At 36.0% G+C, this 26348-nt stretch overlaps 3 protein-coding genes across 8 annotated transcripts in view; 1 reads left to right on the top strand and 2 right to left on the bottom strand.

Moving 5' to 3' along the window:
- Positions 1–7338, bottom strand: part of LOC128241937 (alpha-1,6-mannosylglycoprotein 6-beta-N-acetylglucosaminyltransferase A-like) — a 43684-nt gene extending 36346 nt beyond the window's left edge. The window contains exon 1 of one of the 2 annotated variants that reach the window (XM_052959082.1): positions 7216–7338. The gene's annotated coding sequence lies outside the window, so the exon portion shown is untranslated. Of the gene's footprint in view, positions 1–1804; positions 1937–7215 lie in introns of those variants that run through there. The other variant, XM_052959081.1, reaches the window with a different exon arrangement.
- LOC128241938 (tRNA wybutosine-synthesizing protein 5-like) lies at positions 1936–17660 on the top strand. Its single transcript, XM_052959083.1, has 7 exons — positions 1936–2197; positions 4606–4760; positions 5375–5444; positions 6103–6285; positions 7081–7168; positions 11049–11165; positions 15734–17660. The coding sequence occupies exons 1-7, from the start codon at positions 2099–2101 to the stop codon at positions 15994–15996; spliced, it is 975 nt and encodes a 324-aa protein (XP_052815043.1). The 5' UTR covers positions 1936–2098; the 3' UTR covers positions 15997–17660.
- A 723-nt stretch (positions 17661–18383) lies between these two features.
- Positions 18384–23692, bottom strand: LOC128241936 (uncharacterized). 5 transcript variants are annotated; one of them, XM_052959080.1, is made up of 4 exons: positions 23602–23692; positions 20451–20626; positions 19966–20135; positions 18384–19390 (listed from the first exon to the last, which is right to left on the bottom strand). In XM_052959080.1, the coding sequence occupies exons 2-4, from the start codon at positions 20613–20615 to the stop codon at positions 19339–19341; spliced, it is 387 nt and encodes a 128-aa protein (XP_052815040.1). In that variant the 5' UTR covers positions 20616–20626; positions 23602–23692; the 3' UTR covers positions 18384–19338. The 5 variants fall into 5 exon arrangements, with proteins under 5 accessions (XP_052815040.1, XP_052815035.1, XP_052815036.1 ...); XM_052959075.1 differs by lacking the exon at positions 23602–23692 and having other exon boundaries at positions 20451–22725; XM_052959076.1 differs by lacking the exon at positions 23602–23692 and having other exon boundaries at positions 19944–20135; positions 20451–22725.
- Positions 23693–26348: the final 2656 nt, after the last annotated feature.

Genomic DNA, 26348 nt, shown 5'->3' on the forward strand with positions numbered 1-26348 from the left:
CTTTAAATACAGAATCATGTATTTAGTTAAATATTTAGCAGTTTGTTACCTAGTTGAAGATTGATGTAACAAGACACAAAGTGAGATGTAACTGGACACAATTTGTGTAACAGGACACCAAAAACTGCACAAATTGGGTAACAGGACACCAAAAACTGCACAAATTGTGTAACAGGACACCAAGTTACATCTGTTCAGAGTGAAGGAAATGCATATTAATTTAGATGTTGTGGTGATTATCTTCGAGGAAATATAGATTAAATAATCTTCAATTATCATTTAAGAATTATTAATAACACCTTCCTCTGCAACTCTATGTATATCTGAAATAATTAAAACATGGACGTAACACTGGACTCCGTTCATTATCACACATCATCAGTCAAACGTGTGTATTGCGGTGTCTTGGTTACACACAAATATCCACACTGGTGTCTTTGTTATGCACAAACAAAGTTGGAGTAATCACAATGCATCTCATCTATTTTATTATAAATTGTTTTCCATTCAAAAGTATATATAGATTCACTTATGCAAACACATTATTTTTGCGTATACATCATCTATATCGCCGTAGACGGTTGTCATATGCAATGGACGTAATACGGGACACGACTTTCTTCAGTCAATACTAAATAAAAGGTTATTTCTGTTGAATTAAATAATTGTAAAGGGTTTCCATACATCACTGATCACTTTGCTAAATAAAAGGACGTATTATGATACATTCTTGGCGACCAGTGAATGCCGCGATTTGTTGCCGACGTAATTTTTTTTTGAAGTCTTACCTCGTTCATACTTGAGGTTGCCATGCTCGTCTTGTACCGTAAAAAGGCAACGAAAATACCGAAAATTGGTGAAACAGTTATGGATGTCGTAAACAGAACTGATAATACCGCGTTTCCGAGGTGTTGCACTAAGTATTTGTTACTAATATAAAAATAATGCGACGTAACAAAAAAGACACAACTTTCGCACCCGATAGTTGACTTCCCTGTCATTATAATCCGACGTTTTCCAGAACCACCAGTTTACGACATTATCAAAGTTCACGATCGATCACGTTGTTATCATGCTGCGCGAAGATGCATCGATGTCAAGGTCATGAGTTATAATGCTTTTTTCTGTGACGTAACAAGGTGGACACATTTGGTTACGTCGCATTACATGGTTTTATTTTGGAAAATAATAGTATTACCGCTGCTGAAATAAAACTGAAATTAGTAAATACAAATAAAATGTCCACGTTTTTATTTCACACAAATAAGCCTACAAGGATTACATAAAAAGAAATCACATTTAGTTTGTATTTTGAACAACCCCTCCTGAAAATGTCCGCACAGGACACCTGGAAAATGGATGATAAATGTATGATTTAAATGAAGTAACAGTTGCTTGAAAGGTCAACATCATATCAATAAAGACAGTTATTTGACTTGAAAATTTTCTTTAATTTTACAAATCTGTATATCACATGTATTTCTCCAGATACATACGATTAAACTGAAATTTCTGTGATGTAACGCAAAATCCCGGACTCCATATTATGGCTCACATAAGAAATGTCAAAATAATAAAAAGTATCCCTGATCGCTCATTATTGTAGCTAATATGAATACATGCAAATAAAAACATTCAATGTGTCTATTGTAGCTAGGCCCTGGGGCCTGGATTAACTGATTAAGCCAGGCCTGAGGGGTGATAATAGTTTAGCGTTGCTCTGTTTCGAGGTCAAGTTCAATTTCTACATTATAACAGTAGTACAGTAAATGAAATATGAATGTTAATCTTGACATTATCTTACCTCAATAAAAAAATTATCTTTATGTCACAACTATTGTCAACTTGTCAGTTTACCGTTGATTTCCTTGTTTGGGAAAATAACAAGAGCTTTCCGAAACAAATAAGTAAATGGATATATTTTAGAAAAAATGTTAGGTTTTCGGTAATTTTAAGTTCATCTAAAATCAAAAAGATCATAATGATGAAGGATATAAAATTTCAAGTAAATGAATAAGACTGGAACGTTTATTTTTTAAACAATAACATATCATCAAACTTATTTGTCGCGAAATTTATTCACTCCCCACTGACCATCATGGATTATGTTGATGAAGAGACTTCGCAAAGAAGTCATGAAAATATCGACGTTGTGTATAACGTCACTGAGGACACATTTGGAGACATTTATGCGGAGGTAACGAACTTCATTGAAATTTAGTTAAATATTACCGGATGTCTTATATTAAGGCAGGGAAATGATTGGAAAACTATAGTGTTTTTCGGATGTCGTGATGATTCGGATAGGATCTGTCAAACATTTTCGAACATTCAGGCGAAAGCCTTCCCACTAAGCTGTATGCATTCATAATGTTGTAGCAAGGTGCATATTTCAGTATTTTATCAGTTTGTGTGTTTGGTATGGTTCTATATCGTATATTGTTTTGTATTGTTTGTGTATCGTCGTGTTTAGTGTTGTGCTACATGGTTATTGTCCTCTGTGCGTTACTGTCCGTCTATGTCCGTCAATGTCCGTCTTTGTCCGAGTGCGTCAGAGCGTGATTACTTGTTATGCGAGTTTGTCTAAATTTATAGAGTGATTGATTGGTTCATAATGCCTTTTCCCCTTTTTCCCGCTTCATTGCACACGCCCTTATTTATATATACACATAAATCATTCCGTTCTGAATCATCATCGACGCAAGTCAAGATTTCAATTGTAACAGTTGTTACTATATTCTTACTTATTTAATATTCGCTCTTATCTTTGAGCTCAAATATTCATTCATATTTAATTATTATTTAGACGTGCCTGGTAAGTTTATTACTCATAGTTCTTAGAATGTTTTATGTATTTAACCGCGAAGTCTCCCTTGATATATTTACCGATCACTGTCCATTGTCTTTGTATTTTGTGCTATTAATAATATGATTATGTTAGCATATTCTTTTATATGTTTTATTATATGTTTTAGGTTTCGTTCGACTACGTATAAATAAATATTTTCGAACTCCGAAGTTGAGTGGTTTTGTCTTGGCACACCCACACTACAATGTAATTTAAAAAAAAATCGCACTAAAAATATCATATTTAATATATAGTCCAACCCGTGTTGGTTATAATCAGAAAATATCTAATTAGGTGTAGCATTTCTTCTTTTAAAGCACAGTTGCTTGAATTTAGGAATTTTGTTATTGGAATGTTATTAATGACAATACATATTGTGAAACTATGATCAAAGTCATGGTTTAAAATTCCATAGACAAATTTATAATTAATTAACCAATATAAAAATGTTTACCTGCTATGTTTGACAAAGTTTCCGCAGTATTCTCCTTTTCAAGCTGAACCATTATTGCATTCAAATACACAACAACCTCAGGCAGTGCTCCTTGAATGGGAGTCCCCTGACACAGTGATGGTGGAATCAGGCCATCCACCAGGCTCTGTGCTTGGCCCAAGCCTTTTTCTATATTACATCAACAATATTCCACAAGGTCTTGATGCCACTGAATATGCCTTCTTGCAGACAACACCATTACCTACCTTATTGTAGCCAACAAGTCTGACTGGACAAACCTACAGAAAGACCTTGACAAACTTTGATACAAGAACCAGTTCCGATCAAGCGTCACTGCTGAAGGACCTCAAATGGACCCCTTTACAGGACCGCAGAAAGATCTCCTGCCATAATTTCCTATACAAGATTTTGAACAACCTAGTTGTTGCCATCAACAAAGCCAACAGTCTTCTACCACAGTCTCATCTCTCCTGACATATATCAACACACACCTTTAAGAGACCACACTGTGCAAGAGGCTACTGGCAACAGTCTTTTTACCTTAAACTATTAAAGAGTGGAACAGTCTTCCACCAGACATGGTATCAGCAGGCTCAGTTGATGCCTTCAATGCTCAAGTAGCCACCCTTTTGATCTAGACTCTTAGATACATGTATATGCTTTTATTTTTATCTTTCACAATACATTCTCTCTCTCTTCACTTTTTTACGTCTTATTTTGATTTATTCCTCTATCCTGGCAATAAATTATGTTTAGCCTGCTGAATGTGGCCAGTATCTGGTAGAAGTAGCAGTACTTCAATTACTTCCACATCTCTTTCAACTGTTAACATATGCCTCAATCAAATGCTACCAGTATATTATTAAGTATCTGCCAACATAATTTTTTTTTTTTATGTCAATGATTTTTATTTCTAAAAATTGAGCCACTGTGTTGTCAAGTGTAGTGGAAATTCCCTGTTTCTGTTGGTTGTGGTTGGTATCAGGGTTTACTTACCACGTTTACTTTATTACTTGTATCCTTAAGTTACTTGAAATGAAGGCAAAGATGAAAAGTGCCTGTGAAAGAACCAATTGTTGGTTTGAACTCCTTCCCGCTGTGAGGACTTGGAGATGTACTTTTATTTAAAAGTTAATTTAGTCATTTTTCACTAGAGTGCTCTGTTTCATCACAGAACATTGGTTTAATGAATACAACTTAGACTTCTGGTCTTATACTTTTTTCTTGTCTTTTATAAAGTCAAGAAATAACCTGTGTTAAAATGTACAGTTAATTATGCATAGATTTTATTATCATTTTTCAGCGTCAGCCAGTTGTATTACGTGGCCTTGAACTAGGTCCATGTATGGAAAGATGGACAGTGGATTATTTAGCAGAGAATGGTGGGGAAAAGGAGGTGAAAATTCATGTCTCACAAACACCACAGATGGACTTCATAAATAAAAACTTCATGTACAGGTCAGATTCAAGTGATTTATCAACTAAGTATTTCAAAATTAATGCTCATTTTTATCAGTTTGAACCCTAAGCATTTGATGGTTAGTGTCACAGGATCCGGATTTCATGGAGATATCCCAGAACCTCCTTCTTAGCTGTCCCGATGGGATGCAATCATTTTTGGGCAGACAGCTAGATATGAGCCCAAATTACATATTAAGTTTATGCAAAAAATAAATCACAAAAGATCGATTTTATTTGTGGTTAATTTAGAATTAATTCGTTATTAGTTCTTTATGTTTTGGGATGAAAGCAGATCTGCATTCACAAAATTTTAAACCTCGCGAGCATCCAAAATAATGAGGAAATTGCCCAGACATGGACAATGAAACCCTGTGTTGCATACTTGGTGTGTATCGTATAAATCATTCATACTCATAACATTTAAATTCATATGATTGGGACTCAAGCCTTTGTCAATATTTATTGCGTTAGATTATAGACACTTAAAATACTAGCCTAAATATTTTTATAGCTTTTTTCCAGGATGTTTTGTGACAAATTTCTGAAGAAAACTAAATTATTTAATGTACAGGTACATGTAATAATAATTTATGTTTATTTTATTTTTGAAGGTCATTACCATTTTGTGACTTGGTGAAACGAGCATCACAGGATTTTCAAGCAGAATATTTTGCAGAAGAGGTACATGTAAATGTGTAGGAGTTTTATTTTCTTGTATAATTTATATCATAATAATCTGACGCAGGGGTGGACCAAGTGCATGCTCACCCTGACATTGTTCAAGCAAACTTTTTACAACACTAGGGTAAAATGTGCATTCTGCCCCATAAATTTAGAGTTACCTCTAACATGTAATCCTTGATCTAATTCCATGCAGTTTGATCTGGAGTTTTGATTTAGAACCAGATTTGAAATGACAAAACTTTAAATGTTGAACTTAAGTTGTCTAACAAATTCTTATTATGAAAGCTGTCTCACTAAAACTCATATCATGAAAGTTGTCTAACAAGGTCTTACTATGAAACAGTAAAAAAGGGGGGGGGAACATTCAAATGTAGGGCTGAGGTTATAAATTTCAGCCAGTATCTACATATATGGTAGCAACGAGGGCAAATATACTTGTACCTATTCGGAGAGTGTGTTCTTTGCTTTTGTTAATTCATTTTCAAATATCATGCAAACAAAATGAAATTTCAACACTTTTTACTATATAACTTCAATAACTTCCCTTTTATAAATATCATTAAATTTAGTGTACATGGATAAAATTTATACTACTTCACTCTGCAAAGAAATCCATTTCAAGGATTTCCAGTAAAAATGACTTAAAACATTTCAGACTGAAAAATACTACCTTCGAGCACTTGGTGATGATCCAAGGAAGGACAAAGCAGACATTAAGACACAGTTCCCTGCTCTTGCGGAGGATATAACCATTCCACCCTTCTTTAGTGAAGAGAAATTTTTCTCCAGTGTGTTCAGGATTGCCTCCCCTGGCTTGCAACTTTGGACACATTATGACGTAAGTGCAGTAAATATCAGGGGGCTTGTTGGTCAATAAAGATCTTGGTTGTTCATTGAAATTATCTTTGTGCCATATTTCCCTTATTTTCTCTGTGTGATATTAGCTTAGTGTTGTATTTTTGTTTGCTACAAATTTGTGATAATTGAGCCTGTATTAGAAATGAACACTAAGTTGAGAATATAAATAAAATCCACTTGTTGCCATGTATGATGGATTTAAGATTATTAAAGTTACTTTTAAGATCCATAAATGAAATGGACAAGATGAAATCAGATACAACAGAGTTATTTATAGATTTGCCGAGGTATTGAGTGTTACTCTGTTATTTATAGATTTGCCGAGGTATTGAGTGTTACTCTGTTATTTATAGATTTGCCGAGGTATTGAGTGTTACTCTGTTCATATGATTTTTAAAGGTTAAAGTTATCAGTTCTAAGCAGAATGATAGAGCTGATCGTTCAGAACAGCATAGTTGTTAACTTTCAAAATTAAAGGATTTTATGATGTGCTAAAATACTGAATTAATCATTTCCAGTCAAAATATCGTATTAGAAATACTGCAGATCACAAGTGTGTGCAAAACACTCATTTTTAGAGTTAAAAAGTTTGAAGGTTATTAACGATGACTTTAACAATATTTTTAACTTTATAAATTGTCAACATTTTCTTTTGTCCAATGAGAAGGCAGTATATCTCAAGTTTTCCAATACATTTCTTTCAGTAAATCAGCAGTCAGCTGTCAATGATTTATTAGAGCATGTGATATATGAAATTTATAACTGATTATTTCAGGTGATGGACAACTTTCTAATACAAATTCGGGGGAGAAAACGTGTTGTCCTCTTCAGTCCGAAATCAGTTAACTACCTCTATATGAATGGTATGTATGGGAAATCAGTTAAATATTGTCCACAATCAGATAAGTACCTCTATATCACTGATGTACCCGGGTATTCTTCCGGGTTCCGTAGCCCACAATCAGTTCACCACCTCTTTATGAATGGTGTGTAAGAATGAAAGTTAACAACATTGTTAATAAGGTCATTATAGATGACCTTCAAAACTTTTAATAAAAGAAACATATTTTGCTTTGTATTTAATATTGCATGGTTTACAATAACCATCGGGGTCGTGCTAAACTGCTGACCGATTAGCTGACCATATAGGAATAGAAGAGATTTGCTGACGAATTGCTGACCATATGAACAAAGAAGGATTTTTTCTGTTTGTTTTGTTTGTTTTTAGTGTTTAAAATGTTTTACTGTTATATGAAATGATTAATTGAATTGACGACTGTTCTTTTTTGTTATTCCAAGAGCGTTTCGTTGCAGATAGATGTCTTTTTATCATTAAAAGATAGAAAAAAACTGTCTACATCCATGCCACACCACGTGGAGGCGCTCTTACCATGGCCCATTTTTGTTTGAGTAAATGAGCTAGTGAGTAGTGATTGATTGATAGATTGATTGTGTGAGTGAAAGAGTTATTGATAGTGAGTGATTGATTGAATGGGTGTGCTAGTGAATAAGTGAACGAAGCATATGTTACAGTGTGCTTGATGAATGAATAATGAAAGATTCAGTTAAACAAGGATTGATTTTTTGACCTATTGATTGATTGATTGATTGACTGACTGACTGCTTGATGTTTTTTTAAATCATTTAGTGGTAGATCACTGCCGGGTATGCTCTCCGCTGTGCTCGTCGGCATTATATCAATGGCAGAAATCGCAGTATCAATGTTATATATATATAAATGATAAATATATCATAGTCCATTTTCCTTATATTTACATTGGTCAGCTAAGAATTTGAGTTTTCCTATACGTTACATTGGTCAGCACTATGCAGTGAACCGTGAAGTTGACTGACCATATAGAAACAGTACAACTTTGCAATATCGAGTTCCCCTATACGTTACATTGGTCAGCTAAGAAATTGGTCAGTAACTTTTCAATACCAAGTTTTCCTATACGTTACATTGGTCAGCACTATGCAGTGAACCGTGAAGTTGACTGACCATATAGAAACAGTACAACTTTGCAATATCGGGTTTCCTTATACGTTACATTGGTCAGCTAAGAAATTGGTCTGTAACTTTTCAATACCGGGTTTTCCTATTCGTTACATATTGGTCAGCTAAGATTTAAGAACTCCTCTCTATCATTGAGTAATAGTTAGCGGCATATAAAATAAGTAAACAAGACAACTAAGTTTCAATGCTATAATAACAAAATCAATTTGATAATAACTGGTCTGTTACAAATCCTTAACTCGTATTACTTTTTCATTTATTAACAATATCAGGCCATCAATCGGGTTAAAGGTAAAAATATTTGTCAATGACATAATGCCTACATAACAAATTTATTAAGTATTTAGTCAACAACTTAACAATGTATCATAGTCCATTTTCCTTATATGTTAACATTGGTCAGCTAAGAATTTGTTCAGTAACTTTTCAATATCGGGTTTCCATATATGTTACATTGGTCAGCTAAGAGATTGGTCAGTAACTTTTCAATACCAAGTTATCCTATACGTTACAGTGGTCAGCACTATGCAGTGAACCGTGAAGTTGATTGACCATATAGTCATTTTGGTCAGCTAAGAAATTGGTCAGTATCTTATGAATGATGCATTACTTTGTCATCAATATGCACTGAACCATGAAATAGAGTGACAATACAACAATTGACCCCGAGGCTCTTGGTGCAAATTGTGACAACTCGATAGTCGCACAGTGTTAGCGTTCATATCTTTAACGATTTTAAGGGGCTTCAAGGACCATACAAGTTAATGAATAAATATAAATTAAAAGCGTACACTAGATTCACCAATAATGCTTTATTTGTTTATATTATGTGAACATTTCATTATGCTGTATGCTCAACGAATTACAATTATTTCATAAAAATTTTAAGAATTTAAAGGACATGTAATTACACATAATATGAGTAAATATAATATAATGCCTACATAACAAAACTATTAAGTATTTAGTCAAAAACTTAACAATGTATCATAGTCCATTTTCCTTATATGTTACATTGGTCAGCTAAGAATTTGTTCAGTAACTTTTCAATATGGTTTTTCCATATATGTTACATTGGTCAGCTAAGAAATTGGTCAGTAACTTTTCAATACCAAGTTATCCTATACGTTACATTGGTCAGCACTATGCAGTGAACCGTGAAGTTGACTGACCATATAGTCATTTTGGTCAGCTAAGAATTTGTTCAGTAACTTTTCATTATCGGGTTTACTTATACGTTACATTGGTCAGCTAAGATATTGGTCAGTTACTTTTCAATATCAAGTTTTCCTATACGTTACATTGGTCAGCACTATGCAGTGAACCGTGAAGTTGACTGACCCTATAGAAACAGTACAACTTTCCAATATCGGGTTTCCTTATACGTTATATTGGTCAGCTAAGAAATTAGTCAGTAACTTTTCAATGTCGAGTTTTCCTGTACGCATATTGAGTAAATATAATATAATCTTCTTTCTCACTTATCAACTCCTTTGGCACCAACGGATAAAATTCCAAACTTTTATCCAGGAAATCACGCGCTTTAAATCCAGAGTATGAAAACACGGGACACTTGGTTAAATTGCCTAAGTATTTCGCCTGCGAATGTCCAACAATCAAAGCCATAATGAAACTATTTGAAAACACAAAGTCCAGCTAAAAAAATATTTCACTATATGAGCACGCAAAACTGCACTAGACAAAATCCTTTTAATTTTACAAATGGAATCACACAAATTACAGAAAAAATAATGAAAAATACGGCAATATTTCGGAGTTAATTTTGCAACGACTATGAAAGTGATATTCTCGACCAAGAAAATGAAATATATACTTATCAAACTTTAATCATTAGCAACAGTTTGCCTATGATTGCCTTATTATTCACAAAATAACTTAGAACATACAACAGATTAAAGAGAAATAAGTTCTTAATTAAAATTATCAATACCGATTTGGCAAACACCATTCTTTTGATCGTTCTTTGATGTAGTGCAGATAGTTTTTCACAGGTAGTGAAGCTAACATTTAAAGCTACATTAACAATTAAAAATATTGCTTTCAAATAATTGTACTGTACATCGTTATTAAAACCGTGATATTGTTCACATGTTTTCAACAACCCAGAAAAAAATAACTCATTGAAATGCAATTTCCCCCAAAAAAACCCGACAACTATCCGTCTATTCTTACACTTATAAGGAGTATATAAAATAAATTTAACATAATATGTCTTGAAAGATCTTAAACATCAAAACTTTTTTTCAATTGTTTTCCTTCTTTGTCTATATGGTCAGCAATTGGTCAGCAACTCTCTTCTATTTCTATATGGTCAGCTAATCGGTCAGCAGTTTAGTATTGACCTAACCATCGCCATTTTCACGAAAGAAAATATTTTTGTCACTGTAAACATACATGGTGGCCAATTGTTGCAGACGATTTTAACATTTTTCGTTGTGTCATATATTAAACCCATAACATAGATTAAAAGGTTTTTTCCAGAGTTTTTCCCGGAATTATTTTGCCTGCGTCATATAAACATGTGACTTATAATCAAGTCATTTATGGTAGCCCCTACTTCCCCTTGTTTACCAATTAATCTTAATTTTATTGTTTATCTGAATTGTGTGTATAACTATCTTGAGAGACTGCCTATCAAATGATATCAAATTACATTTGTATTTGTATTCATGGTTATCCTCATTCTCAATTTGTTTTCTATTCAGGTGATAAGTCGGAAGTTTTGGACATTGACAATGTTGATGAAGAAAAGTACCCCCTGTTTAAAAAGGCAGAGAGGTTTGAAGTATTCTTGGAGCCTGGCGATGTTCTGTTTATTCCAGGTTTGTCCTATTGTTATTTAACAGTTATTGTATGGGTCCATGGGATGTAAGTTTAATGGACATATTTGCAAAATATATGTTGCCAACACATTTTTCCATTTGTTTTGGGTGTGGAAATCATGTAGTTAATTCAGTATGTTTGAAAAATCACCACATCTAACATACAAATAGATACTGGTACCTAAGGATTATTTTTAAAGGCAAGTTAAAAATCATAGGATTTTCAATTGCATAAATATTAATAATTTACTTTTTTGACAAATTGTAGCATTTTCTTTCACAGTTTCCAATATTTAATTTAGACCTAAAAAAAATTCAACAAGCCCTGTTATTTAAAATCTAGAATTTTAGCAAACCTGGAAAACACTAATCAAGTGCAGTGCTAGTTTTAACCACTTATGTATGAACTAGGGATGGAAACTGGATACCAAATCGGTATCCGGATATTCATATCAAGTATTCGAATACTATCCGGACACTCGTATCAAATTGTTTTCATAATAAGTAAATTTCCTATTATATGTCACCCACCTTTTGTTATTTGACATAATTGTCCACTTAATTTATAATTCGTCATATGGCAATTTCACTTTTTATGCCCCCGAAGGTGGGCATATTAAAATTGCACCGTCCGTCCGTCCGTCCGGCTCTATAACTTTCCCTTGTATGGACAGATTTTAAAATAACTTGCCACATGTGTTCCACATACCAAGACGACGTGTGGCGTGCAAGACTCGTGTCCCTACCTCAAAGGTCAAGGTCACACTTAGTGTTTATTCACAATGGAGTGCTGCATATAAGGACATAGAGTATAGGTTGTCGTGTCCGGGCTGTAACTTTCTCTTGTATGGACAGATTTTAAAATAACTTGCCACATGTGTTCCACATACCAAGACGACGTGTCGCGTGCAAGACCCGTGTTCCTACCTCAAAGGTCAAGGTCACACTTAGTGTTTATTCACAATGGAGTGCTGCATATAAGGACATAGAGTATAGGTTGTCGTGTCCGGGCTGTAACTTTCCCTTGTATGGACAGATTTTAAAATAACTTGCCAAATGTGTTCCACATACCAAGACGACGTGTCGCGTGCAAGACCCTTGTCCCTTCCTCAAAGGTCAAGGTCACACTTAGTGTTTATTCACAATGGAGTGCTGCATATAAGGACATAGAGTTTAGGTTGTCGTGTCCGGGCTGTAACTTTCCCTTGTATGGACAGATTTTACAATAACTTGACAAATGTGTTCCACATACCAAGATGACGTGCCGCGTGCAAGACCTGTGTCCCTACCTCAAAGGTCAAGGTCACACTTAGTGTTTATTCACAATGGAGTGCTGCATATAAGGATATAGAGTATAGGTTGTCATGTCCGGGCTGTAACTTTCTCTTGTATGGACAGATTTTACAATAACTTGCCATATGTGTTCCACATACCAAGACGACGTGTCGCGTGCAAGACCCTTGTCCCTACCTCAAAGGTCAAGGTCACACTTAGTGTTTATTCACAATGGAGTGCTGCATATAAGGACATAGAGTATAGGTTGTCGTGTCCGGGCTGTAACTTTCTCTTTTCTGGACAGATTTTAAAATAACTTGCCACATGTGTTTCACATACCAAGACGACGTGTCGTGTGCAAGACCCGTGTCCCTACTTCAAAGGTCAAGGTCGCCCTTAGTGTTTATTTACAATGGAGTGCTGCATATAAGGACATAGAGTATAGGTTGTCGTGTCCGGGCTGTAACTTTCCCTTGTATGGACAGATTTTAAAATAACTTGCCACATGTGTTCCACATACCAAGACAACGTGTCGCGTGCAAGACCCGTGTCCCTAACTCAAAGGTCAGGGTCACACTTGGTGTTTATTCACAATGGAGTGCTGCATATAAGGACATAGAGTATAGGTTGTCATGTCCGGGCTGTAACTTTTTCTTGTATGGACAGATTTTAAAATAACTTGCCACATGTGTTCCACATACCAAGACGACGTGTCGCGTGCAAGACCCGTGTCCCTGCCTCAAAGGTCAAGGTCACACATAGTGTTTATTCACAATGGAGCTCTGCATATAAGGACAGAGAGTGTAGGTTGTCGTGTCCGGGCTGTAACTTTCCCTTGTATGGACAGATTTTAAAATAACTTGCCACATGTGTTCCACATACCAAGACGACATGTCGCGTGCAAGACCCGTGTCCCTACCTCAAAGGTCAAGGTCACACTTAGTGTTTATTCACAATGGAGTGCTGCATATAAGGACATAGAGTTTAGGTTGTCGTGTCAGGGCTGTTACTTTCCCTTGTATGGACAGATTTTAAAATAACTTGCTACATGTGTTCCACATACCAAGACGACGTGTCGTGTGCAAGACCCATGTCCCTACCTCTAAGGTGAAAGATACACTAAGTGTTTATTCACAAGGGAATTCTGAATATAAGGACATAACAGTGTAGGTTGTCAAGTATGGGTGGTATTTTTTATGTTAAGAGGCAATTTAAAATAACTTGTCATATGTATTTGACACGTAAAGGCAAGATCAACTTTTCATGTACTGACCTTGTTCTTACGTCAATGTCACATTCGGGGGCATTCGTCACATACTGTGACAGCTCTTGTTCATTCATTCTTTCTCAGTCTTGATAATTCATAATGTTATAATCAAAGCTAAACAACTCATTTTACGTCATAAAACTCATGATGAATACCACATAAACACCTCACAAATTTGAAAGTCACTTCGGCCGAGGTGGTTGCTTGGTTACTGTCACATGCTTTCGAGTTTGTTATTTATCAGCAGGTTTCATGTTAAATGACGCTTTGATTATTTGATTTTCGATTGTAGTCGGTGGACTGCATACGGGGTGTTTTTTTATGTGATCTCTAAGATTTGAAGTTCCACCACAATATACCAGTTTAACCTTACACAGTTGACACACAACACTTTTACCATCCTCGGATTTTGTGAAATACTTCCAAACACTTGAAGTCAATGTTGGAGGCATATTTCTGTAGTCGTGATACAGGAATAACGATTAATAATTCAAAACACGATTACAAGATGCAAAATGATGGAAATTTGATTAAAAAGTGAAAAGATAAACAAATTTGTTTTTGTATTTATTGTTCAGATAGCAATAATTTGTTCATGCATATTCATCAAAAATATTATTGGTCATTAATAGCTTTGATTGCACGACCCTTAACTTGTGATTGGACGATCAATTCCTACGGATTAATGATCAGTCCGTTTAATATCAACTAGTGCCAATTAGTGTCAATTAAGCACATCTGAGATCATAAAACAACACTTGTCATTGTAAACAAGGTCATAGAACTTCACAGGGTGCTGCACAAGGACACAATATCACGCCTTCTGCAAACACCCAATAAGCAGACGATTTGTGACACATACCCGCTTCGTGACAGACACTGTTGATCACCTGAAATATTTCTTCTGAAAAGTTTTATACCAATTGCTATGTCTCTGCTAAGCTATTTCATTGAAATTTTAATTCTTAACGAATATTCGAATACCCATTTTGGTATCCGAATACTTGCGTGATATCCGGATATCCGGATACTCAGATATTCGCTTCCATCCCTAGTGTGAACATAAGTTTTATATTGCGGCTTTATATTGTCACAAGTATATTTTTCAGCCTTCAGACAAAAACAAATTGGACATAAATGTGAGAAATTCCCTTTAAACCACTGCTGCTGTTTATAAGATTATTGGAAAAATAGGATCACCTTTTCCCTAAGAAATTAATTGTAATTATTATGAGGTTTAGTTGCTCAAGCTCTTTAGATCAAGATTTTGAATGTTTTTGTTACTTTATAATGTTTCTTGTGTGTGCCCTTTGCGTACTTAGACAATCATCCAACACACAGTGTGTTGTTGTTGAGTTTATAAAGGTCAGCCCACGCCCTATTATTGCTGCATTATGGCTTGACCCCATCACATCTCAAAGTGTGACTTTAACAAAATTTTGAACCCAAAGGAGGGTTTTTTATCCCCAACCATTGATGGTTTATTCGCCAAAGGAGTAATTTTGTACCCAAAATGTCGCGAGACCTGGCCCCAATATCACGAAAAAACTTAAGTCAAATCTCAATCTCAGTCTCGACTCATTCAACCACATACTATTTAAAGTGAATTAAAATAAAATATGATTTTACACCTTTCAAAAGGCATTCTATCATGCTATATGTTGATTTATGCCTTTGGTCAAGATTTCAAGGGAATAATTTTTATTCTACAGCCAAAAATGTATTTCAGTATAATTTTTTTGTTATTTTAACAATTACTCAAGTCTGTGTTTTGATCTGGAATTAAGTTTCTTTAAAATATTGACAAAATAATTAACAAAACATTTCATGAGAAAATACATTTTCAAGAAGTATAAAAACATGCAATATTTTTAATCTTACTATATATATGCTTTCATGTGGTAAAATGTGGTGAGATTGAGATCGAGATTTGACTTGAGTATTTTTGTGATATTGGGGCCAGCTATGAAAGAGTGGCCCCACATTGTGCTCATCAATTAATCACATTATATTATATTTTTTTCAGCATTATGGTTTCACAATGTGATATCCTTGGACTTTGGAGTAGCAGTCAATGTTTTCTGGAAACACCTCGATGACCAGATGTACGACAATAAAGACACTTACGGGAACAAGGATCCATTGCCCGCTGGACGGGCATTTCAGATCGCTGATCGTGCAATAAAGGCTTTGGAAGAGTTACCTGAGGAATACAGAGACTTCTATGCCAGACGCTTAATTAACAGAATTGAAAACAAGGCTGTTATTTCTGATGAAAATCTGATTTAACAGTGGTTTAAAAGTTTAGATGTAACATTGATTTATTGATCAATGTTTATTTAGATTTAAATGGTGTCATTGTGGAATTAGATCTGTGATCATAGGATTTTAATTATTGTTGTAAAATGTTATAAAAGTTATGGAATCACTCCATATGTCACCAGTCTGAAACAGGAAATGGTTAAATATTCACAACCTGTTCTCCCACCTCAGATAAGTAGATCCAAAAATTTAACCATGCTAGAAATTCTTGTCTTGCCCATGGGCAAAGATAAAACTGATATTTTAAAATTATACTAGACAATGTTTTAAATAATATAAATAAGAATCCTGGGTATTTAAATTGCTTTGAAGTTAAATTAATAAGAGGATACGTTTTTTTCAATTATGCACTTTTGTCACTGAAGTTTGTTGTGATATTCTGCGTTGTCTGATGTGGTGATGTAATGTTGCACATTTACAGACTAAATTTAGTGTTTACTGAGAATTTTAATTAATAAGAGGAATAGTTTTTATGATAATGCAAAACAATACCTTTACTTTTATCACTGAAGTTTGATGAAGTATTCTGATTTGTCTGATGTTGTGATGTAATGTGGCACATTTACAGGCTAAGTTTAGTGTTTACACTCATGTCTCTGCCAAGCGAATTGCAGGACAAGTTTTGATTTAAAAATGAAGAAAGCTTTGAAAACTACTACCAAAGTTCCATTTAATTTCCAATTTCATTGATTGCTTTTAATTAAGTGGGTTACTTAATCTTTAGGGCATGCACAAAAGCTAAGACTGAGACATTTGTGCAAACACTAGGTGTTTTGTCTAATTGTAGCTTTCAGTTTAACTTCCATATTCTATGTTACATTAGATACGGGGTTTGTTGGTGACCCGATATGGGATATACACGAGTTAAAGGTAGCCATATCGGGTGATTGCTAAGCTTGAGCCCGGCTATGATTTCCTGCTCATCATATTTCCCATATCTGGCCACCTACTACCTCTATAACAAAGATATCACGTTGACAACCTGTTTAAATTGATCAAGACACCATTTTTCATTGAAAATGGAAAATAGACATCATTTTGTTACAGTATAAAGATTAGTGACCATTTTATGGAAAAATGTGGGGTCACTGCGTGAACAGTACTGGACCAATGGCTTTGGGTCATTCACGTTAGGGGCGTGATATAGTCGGACATGAATCATGATAAGCAGAAAATGGGTCTTATATTGAGAACAACGCAACCAGCAAGAATGATGTCATAGTTTTCTATTACTCAAAATAGAATGACTGTACCAATAACATATTTTGATGGCGATGGGTTTATTAAAGATACATTAAGTTTCCTTTCCTTAAGTTATATTTCACAGCATGCTTAAAACCACCACTTGCAATTTTTAATGCTAATACTTATGGCTGCTTGTTGCTATTGGTATACAAAATATTTACATTGATCTTAAACTCTAGTCAGAAGTGTTCAGAACATTGCCAAAAATCATTTTACTTTAAATTTGTAATTTGCCAAAAAACTGTACACCTGTTAAACTTACTAGTTAGAACACAAATTGATAATTAATAAATTGTATTAATCTGAAATGAAAATGTGTGTTACTATGTCTTTGGATGCTTGCCTAAAGAAATATAAATGATGTCTCGCTGAAACAGAGTACCTTATTGTAGAGTGTTTTCATGAACTCCTTTATGGAAATGGTTACAACTTCAAAAGTAAAATGGATGTAACCATTCTATAACTGACATGCAAATAAATAACAACACTATTAACTTATACCGCACGCTATTTATTGAATATTGTCCTTTACAACAAGAAACAAAACAATTTCTTCGTCCGCCGCCCTCGTTATTGAAATTACATGTACATGTATAATGAAAGTTTTATCTCAATTGTTGTGGTTGCTGTAGCAATTAAGGAATTTATCATGGAAATAATATTCACGCTGTTGCACTATAAAGATATTTATTCAACTGGTATGTAACATGCCTCCAGCGAAGATCAAGCCCACACCACCTTATCCCTAGGGTCTCCTTATTGTATGTCAATGAGACTGTGCAGTCATAGTTGTAACACCTATATGACACATATACATGTTGACCCATTATCATCGTGATGGGCAAAAATTGTTACATACAAGTATGATTTATATAAATATTGCTTCAATGTTGTTGACCATGTTATGTTAATGTTTGTTGTTATAGCTGTTTACCTGTGCTTGATTAAAACATCGAAAAAGAATTTTACTCAATTTCCCTTTTCATTTTTGTAAATCAAAAGGTTTCAATGCCCTGTGTGCATAGATGCAATATTATAAACTGACCTAAGCAGATTCTCAATTCAATAAAAATAGATGATGGGGAATTAGTTATTTCTAAGTTTTGACCTAGTGACCTAATTTTTGACCTGAGGTGACCTTTATTCATACTTGTTCAAGACAACATGCAGACATTGTCAAGTATTCTCAACATTGCAAAAAGAATCTTAGATTTCCCTTTTCATTTTTGTTAATCAAATGGCTTCAAAGCGCTGTGATGCAATACTGGAAACTGACTAGCAGATTCTCGACAGAAAAATATAATATCAAGTTTTCCGCTGGTTAATGTTGACCTAATCAGGCTTATTTAGACAAATTACTTAGTAGGGCAAGCTTTATACACTGTTGCACGATTCTTCGTATATACAATGTCGACATGTCACCTGGAGCTTTGACTTACTAGACAATGGAAGGTTCTTCATCATTGATCTAGTGCAGACTACCTATCAAATTACCTAATCCATTCATGCTGGACTTTTTGTAACAAATTAAAGTAGCTCATCTTGGAAACAAAGTAGTATAGACCTGATTCTGACTGTTAATTACACCCATCACATTTTGCCTTGCTCGTACATGTACATGATTTGAAAGTACATGTATCTACTTAGACTTGTGACCACTTTGGTATTGCCTTTTATAGTCAGTAAAGGTCAAGAACAAAGAATAAAATTATAACAAAAATCAAGTTTTCATGAATATCAGAACTTTTCCGACTCGATACAGTTTTTTTCACAGTTGGGTTCAGCTTTTCATATTTTATTTCATTTTATTTGAAGACACCAAAATTATGATGGCGCTTTCTTTAAAATTTCTGTTACAGTGTTATTATCACAAATATGAGTTATGATCTACGTTGTATTAGGCTTCTGCATGGTGTATTTGTCCTTCGTCCTGAAGGCCTATTGGATAGATTTTAATTGAAATTGATCTGAATTAAAGGCATCAAAGGTATGGAAGACTTTCATGGCATAATATAGACTATAGCCCGAGTGTGATTCGTCTGCCTTCTCTACCATGGTATGTGTCTAGCCTTCACAGTTTTTTTTGGAGTAGTCGCCTTTAACCCACGAGTCACATCTGAAACATTTTAAGTTCACAACTTAATTTGAGCAAACTGCATCAACAATATACACTGGCACCTTTTCGAATGGTTCAGCGAAGATTATTTAAATACAGAGTCATTAGTCAATGTCTTGTTATGCACTTTGTCATGTTTAACCCTGACGCAGGTGGCAACAACTAGGGGAAATGTACTAAGACAATGGATCGGGCAGGCATTTGACAGACCCTTTAAGACAGCCACCTACAAGTATTTTATGTCCTGAAAATACAACGCAAGCCATGGATTTTAACAAATCAATTTAGCTTCGAGGTCAGATTACGAAATAAGGCTTCATACAAACAGTCTTAATGTGTGTAAGTGGAAATGCCTGAGGTCACTCAGGTTGATACGTACTTTATCTTCACAATAAAAAACTCCCTTTCTCCTCTGTATAATGTTTAATATGCTCATCCAGTATAACTTGTAATTGTTTCATTAATTAAAAAGTAAAAAATGAACATTATTTATGTTTAATTGATAAGTACAGAACTATTGTACTTGTCCCATTGTCAAAAGGTAATACTATACATCTCATAGGGTCGGTATGTACTCTATCGTCTCTCCTCCCGTGTTTTTGTTGATCACTTTAAATGTAAAGCCAATGTCTTCCACAATCAACTGGACTTCCCAGTCAACCCACTCGTACCAGCCATCTAGAGAAGCAGGCTCTGGACATATATAAGCTAGCTCATGCCTGCTGTTAGAATGAAGGCTAAACCACTGGAAACAGATTTAATTATACACAACATGACTTTACAATGAAATATGCGAGTGATATACAACTTTTTTTTAAATAATTAAAGGTCACCACAAAACAAACGGACCGGCAGGAGCAGAACATGTTTGTTGAAGTCCAGTGATACTCCATGTGTTTTAATGTAAGTTCCACTATATTCCAGTACCTTTCCAAAGCAGTTCAAAATACGACCCCTGGAATATGTTCAGACGGAAAAGCACATCCAATCCAAGAAACAATTTACATCGACCAATGGATAATTGCATTATTGAAGAACTAAAAAACTTCTAATAACTTACCTTCGCACCTACAAAATCATCAGGTACGCAATTTTCTAGGACATCCCAGGAGAATATCTGTCCATGGTGAAGCAGTTGGCCCATCTTTATCAACTCATGGTCCACACCATTTGTCATAACAGTACCATGCATGTATTGTAGCTTCAACTGGTCTCGTGTCTTCATGGTCTTGATATCTGGAATATAGTTTACACTGTACGAAGAGTTGGCGATTTTTAATAAACTTATGCCATTTGTGTTTAATCCCAACGAAATAGCTCCTTTAAGTACTGATCTACTGGGATCACGTAGGTAAACGATGCTTTCATTGATTCTTGATTCAATGAGTTTAGCCATGTGTTGGACTCCTGACTTCAAATCAGTAACTTCAATCAGCGGACCCTTTTTTGTGCTCGTAAGTGTATACTCGAACTCTACTTCATCTGGCCAGCCTTCCGGTGGAGGGTTGACATGTATTGTGGCGGCTACTTCACATCCTTCCTCATTGATATACCTCGGATAACTAGAATGAGACCTAAATATAAGTGATTGGTGTTTAGCTGCTTTCCGTCTTGAGGAATAGAACGTAGCTAATTCAGTCCAGATTATCTTTGGTGATATCTCGATCGGACTCTTTTTAGGTAGGCTCTTAAAACACCATATCTTGGTCTTCTTTTTCTTATCGGTATCAAAGCAAATGTAGTGCTCTTTTTTGTCTAAATGACAAAAAAATGGTAAATTATTGTAGCTCAAGTCATCAAAGGTTGCAACCCCAAACGTTACGGTTAAATAACTCCATTTATTCTCTTTGTGTGTCAACATTCGAAACAAGCCACTTTTGACACCACTAAGAGCTTGTTGTAGATCATCTTGAAAGATTGGATCTACACTTTGATCACTTGTTATGATTAAAGGTGAATAATTCTGGCTGTATTTATTTTCCAAGAATTTTGTTAGTGTTTTTCTTACATTGAAATGGTTCACTGCGCTTACAGACAAAACAAGTGTGGATGTTTCCTCATCAAACACCGCGAACTCTTTGAATTTCGATCTAGTTACAATTGCGTTTACACTCATCATGTAATACTTCTCAGCCTCAAAAAACAAATGGCAATACTCTAATACAAATTTGTCACCAACGATGTAAATGTTTTTCTTAAAATCAATGCCAATTGAGTGATTAAAACTCTTGACATTATCTGGATACGCCATCTTGTACTTGACCCAAAACTCTCTTCCAAACAGTTCTTGTAAAAAACACTTTAAATTGTCTTGAGAAATAAGATCTATTCTTTCTCTGCTTTGGCTACAAATTGTTTCAGAGGCATTACTGTACAAAGACATTTCTACTTGCCCCGATGTATAGTCAATATAAGCCAGTGCAAAACTATCAACTTCTTTCGGTAGCTGTCTGTTTGAGATTATGTATTCCTCATTCATAACATTTGATTTGAAGAAAGAAGCTAGAGCATCAGAGATACCAACAACATAGTTTCTGTGCCCATGTTGAGACGCAGCTTCCTTTACTTTTAATATGAATTGTTTGGTTGTATGTTTTGGCAATACAATAATTCGTTTGTAGTCTTTGTTTGTCTCCTCCTCATCTATGTTTTCAAGGTGCCTTTGTATTTCCAAGCGGTGGAAAGTGAAACTATAACTCAGAACTGTTTCAATGTTTGTTCGCTTGCTGATGTTTTCAATGTAGGAGAAACGATGTTTTTCGCGTTCCGTTAATTTGGAGTATTTTGACATAGCTTCTTTGCCGAATGTAGTAACAGTCCGATTGGTTGCTCGTTCAAAACAATAAGGATGCTTTTCAGATATCATTTCAAATGGAATTTCATTTCCTTGAGCGGTGTACTGGAGTAGGTGTCTTGTGAACGTTTCTGCAATTTCTATGACTGCCACTATCTTCTCTGTTTGTATGATTTCATCTTGGAGACATTCGGTTGTTTGCGATGGTAAAACTTTATATCCACTTAGCGAGTCTTCTGTTTGCGCTAATTTTCCATCTGTTTTAATTTCTCCATTTTGAAACCACGTCGAAGTGGATTTTCTGCTTTCAAATATATTTCCCATTTGTCAAAGAAGTAAGAAATATTGTTCAATCTGTCACATGGATGTGTTCCAATATCTTTCTTTAAATTGAATACTGATTTACATTTCTTTTTTCCAAATTCATGTTACATATTTATCCTATTTAACGTTCTTTCTGCCGATAAGGAAGTAGTTTTCAATTGGGAATATTCTTCCATTATTATATTTATATAAACCTGAGACCACTAGCAAATATCGATCAAATAATTGTTAACAGTGATTAAATCCACCGAAGACAGCATATTCAGACTGACTCTTGTTAATTCCTTGGTTTCTTCTCCTTTTAATACTACTCCCAGTATAAACGTATGGATCTATTTGGCTCTGTATTCATAATAATATCGTACGTTGTGCCTCATATCGACTTTGATGAGTTTTTTTGTTAAGAACCAAACAAACTGTAGTTAACCATCGCTTTGTGAACTCTGTTTGAGATCATGTATTCCTCATTTATATCATTCAGTGCAAAAGTCGGTGGAAAAGGCCAAAAAATAAAAATATTCAAAATTTAATGTTTTATTAGATTTGTTTAACAATCCTTTTCGAGAGTAAAACTTCATTTGCATTACTTTTGTTTAAATAAAGAGTTAAGTTAAGATGTCGAAAGAAAATTGTTATCAGATGTTGGACTATTACATTGACACATACAGCGACAAGCCAAGTAGTCAAAAAATAATATATAAATCCCGTTTGTAGGCTCAATGCCAGGGTCAAAACGTCACTTCAGGAGTGACACAAACATGCACACACATCAAACATATATATATAATATAATTTTCTATTTTTGTGTAACACGAATTAGAATTATTTCCCCATGTTTATAATGTTATAACTGTCAGATGAAGTTAATTAGCACGAATGATTTGTGAGCATATGTATGTAAAGACATTCAGGTTTGGCAAACCGGTACGTTCAAATCGATTCAATTGATAGTTAAATTTTACAAGAAAATGTTCATGGTGAAACTTTGCTATATTGTGTAAGTTCACCATATGAATTATCAAATTTGTGTTCACTTGTCTACGAAGAACATAATCAACATAGCGATATAATTGTTGTAAGAACTACTACTTACATAAGCCCCACAGGACTCAAGATGATGTTCTTCAGCACAGCAGCTTCTGCAGGTATCTTGCATGGAGCACGGCGGAAGTCTGAATGTTCTCTCACTCTCTCGGGCGCTTGCTCCTCTACCGGTCTCTGATGGCATGCGTCTCTTCACCTAGATCTGGTATAGTCAAAACGGCATTTCTGCCACATTATCCCCCCTTTTAAATGATTAATTTTTATGATTCGTGACTAATTTTTCACAATTTCACAATTTGCACAAGTATTCAATTGGCAAATAACAAACAAATGTTAAGGCTCCAGCACTGACTTCAGGCTCGGTAAACCCCTTCTCCTACAATGAATAAAGATCTTTCGAATTTTTGCAGGTAATTTCCAAGATCCTGCCCACAGAAACTTCTTTTATCCTTGCCACCTCCCTTGCCACATCTCCTATAAAAGCTGGCGTGTTGTCTCGGGATCCAGGATTAGGGCATAAGTACGGAGAATAAGTTTCAATGAGTAACCTGTTTTCTGGGATTCTGCGCACCGCATCTTCTTGATCGCAGTCAAACATCGACGCCACCCCAGTAATCCCAAAATAGCAATGTTCAAAGGTACTCCTGAACAATTCCACAGTGGCTAAAGTTCCAGTAAAACAATGCAGGTGGATTTTCTGGATCGCGCTCAACTGAGCTTTCATCAATCTGTGGGCGTCACAGAATGCAGCTTCACCATGTGGGCGATCAACAGTGTCCCTTACGTGAATTACTACTGGTTTTCTGACCATGGCCAAGGTCATGATGCTTTTGAAAACCTCATCCTGCCTTTTCCAATCAGATGGGGGGCATGTTCGGTCAATACCAATTTCCCCTAACCCACCTGCGCTGGCATCTAGATAGAGATTTAGAAGTCTTCTTTCCACCTCTGGATTCCACATATGAAACTTCTTTGGATGCAATCCCATAACCGATGTAAAGCTTGGTCTTGAAGGAAGTTTAGTTGGATATGTTGGTGGGTCACAGAATACCAGGACTCCCCCAACCAACTTAACTTGCACTTTGGGCTGGACCCGGATATTTTTCTGGACTAAATCCTCAATAGTTGAGGAAGGTCGCAGATGATGCTGTTTGCAACTCCTATCAAAGTGGAAGTGACTATCGATAGCCTCTGGTACACTTGAAGGAACTGGAGCACTTTGATCCTTAACACCCGAATCCAACTCCTCGTCTGTGGAATCGATGACCTCATATTCTTCGCCATCATAGACAGTGATCTTCCTAGCCCCGTCACCGGCTGTCACAGTCAATCCTCTACCATACTTTCCTTGTGTAGGGGCTGGCTCCTGGACAGATAGGGCAGGATCACTGTGCTCAATAATGATCTTTGATGTTGTTTCAGGTTTCTGGACAGGACTTATACTTCTTGAAGCTGTCACAGTCATAGACTTGGCTGGCCACTCCTGATCTGCTCCTGTTTCAAGTATTGAGACATGTTTAGATCTTATACGTGGCTCAGTGTGGTCTCTGTCGGTTGGCCATCCAAAGGTCGCAAATTCCTCAATATGATGGCGGCTAAGATGATTAGTTATCTCCAACAAGATCCTCCAATGGAACAGAATCACCTTGGTGTCTTTACGGATGAGTGACGTCCTTGTTGCCCGAGGGCTTGATTCCAGGGGCGCAGCAAGGTCCTATTTCTCAAGGGCGGTGTTGCTTAGTTCAGCGTTCTGGATAGTAATGTTTTTCTTTACCCATAAAAATAATTGGTACAGCGATGGTGTCCCAGTGATGTGCCTGGACAACCATGTGATAGACCATACCCTATTAGCATGGGCTGACTTCAGAAGCATTTGACCCTGTTGGAAACAATGAGGTAAATGGCTGGCGGCATGAGGACGACGGGCTTGAAATAGCTCCAACTGGCAATGTTTTGCAGGGCAAGTTTTTCCCTTGTATGGGCCACGGTGAGCAAAGCGAGTCCGTTTTGCCGGCTGTACTTCATCGGTTGAAACGCACCTTGGTCTGAGATTCCCCGACCGAGTGCCACTCCTCCCCTTTGTGGTTGTGGGTTCTGGGGACTCCCCCGCTCCTAGGTTTGAAACTGGAGTAGGTGGTCCCTGCGGTTTAATTACTCGATTTGGACTTCTGTCAATGGACTCGGTTTCAACTTCCAGTGAAATCTCACCCTGGGGTTCCTTCACTTCCCCAACAGGCTCTGGAGTGGTTCTAGAACAGGCCTGCATTTCAGTAGATGTAGTTTCAGCAAGGATTGTGGGAGAGGAAGGCCCGCAGACAGATTTTTGGGGGGACAAAGGCGCGCAAGTAGACGGCATTTCCTTCCCAGTGTATTCTTGTATCACCGTGTCAATGGTTCGGAAGTCACCAACGTCGCCTACCTCACTGAGAGTGACCACCTCCATTGCTTCCTCCTCCACCGATGGACCTGGCTCCAAGTTCTGGGGAACTAAGCTCAGTTGTCCAGTTGGTAGTGGGGGAAAATCACTTCTAGCTGAATCATATGAAATCGTCTGAATGTCAGGGGTGATCTGTAGACGAAAATCCCTCTGCATCATGGGTCTTAACAGGGATGAAGCTACTGTGACCTTTCGGGGAGGCCTGCCTTCCAGATGCTCATGAATCCAGGCATCAGAGTGTATTACTGCAGCTTCAGATCGCAGCTCTCTCATGTACAGGACTTTCTTCTGCTTCTTCGCAATCAAGTAGAACCCCTTGAGGCACTCCTTAACCCTTTCCATAAAGACTGCTGGCATGT

Source organism: Mya arenaria, chromosome 7 (genome assembly GCF_026914265.1).
Source record: "Mya arenaria isolate MELC-2E11 chromosome 7, ASM2691426v1".
In the NCBI taxonomy this organism is placed as follows: Eukaryota; Metazoa; Mollusca; class Bivalvia; order Myida; family Myidae; genus Mya; species Mya arenaria.

What these genes read in the sequence shown, in the direction of transcription:
- LOC128241938 (XM_052959083.1), top strand. Translation starts at nt 2,099, where the DNA reads ATGGATTATGTTGATGAAGAGACTTCGCAAAGAAGTCATGAAAATATC. An exon ending in AATAAAAACTTCATGTACAG is followed by an intron (nt 4,761 to 5,374) that starts GTCAGATTCAAG and finishes TTATTTTTGAAG; the next exon opens with GTCATTACCATTTTGTGACT. An exon ending in CAGAATATTTTGCAGAAGAG is followed by an intron (nt 5,445 to 6,102) that starts GTACATGTAAAT and finishes AAAACATTTCAG; the next exon opens with ACTGAAAAATACTACCTTCG.
- LOC128241936 (XM_052959075.1), bottom strand. Translation starts at nt 22,508, where the DNA reads ATGGGAAATATATTTGAAAGCAGAAAATCCACTTCGACGTGGTTTCAA. An exon ending in ATGATTTTGTAGGTGCGAAG is followed by an intron (nt 20,136 to 20,450) that starts GTAAGTTATTAG and finishes ATCTGTTTCCAG; the next exon opens with TGGTTTAGCCTTCATTCTAA. An exon ending in ACGGGAGGAGAGACGATAGA is followed by an intron (nt 19,391 to 19,965) that starts GTACATACCGAC and finishes AAAATGTTTCAG; the next exon opens with ATGTGACTCGTGGGTTAAAG.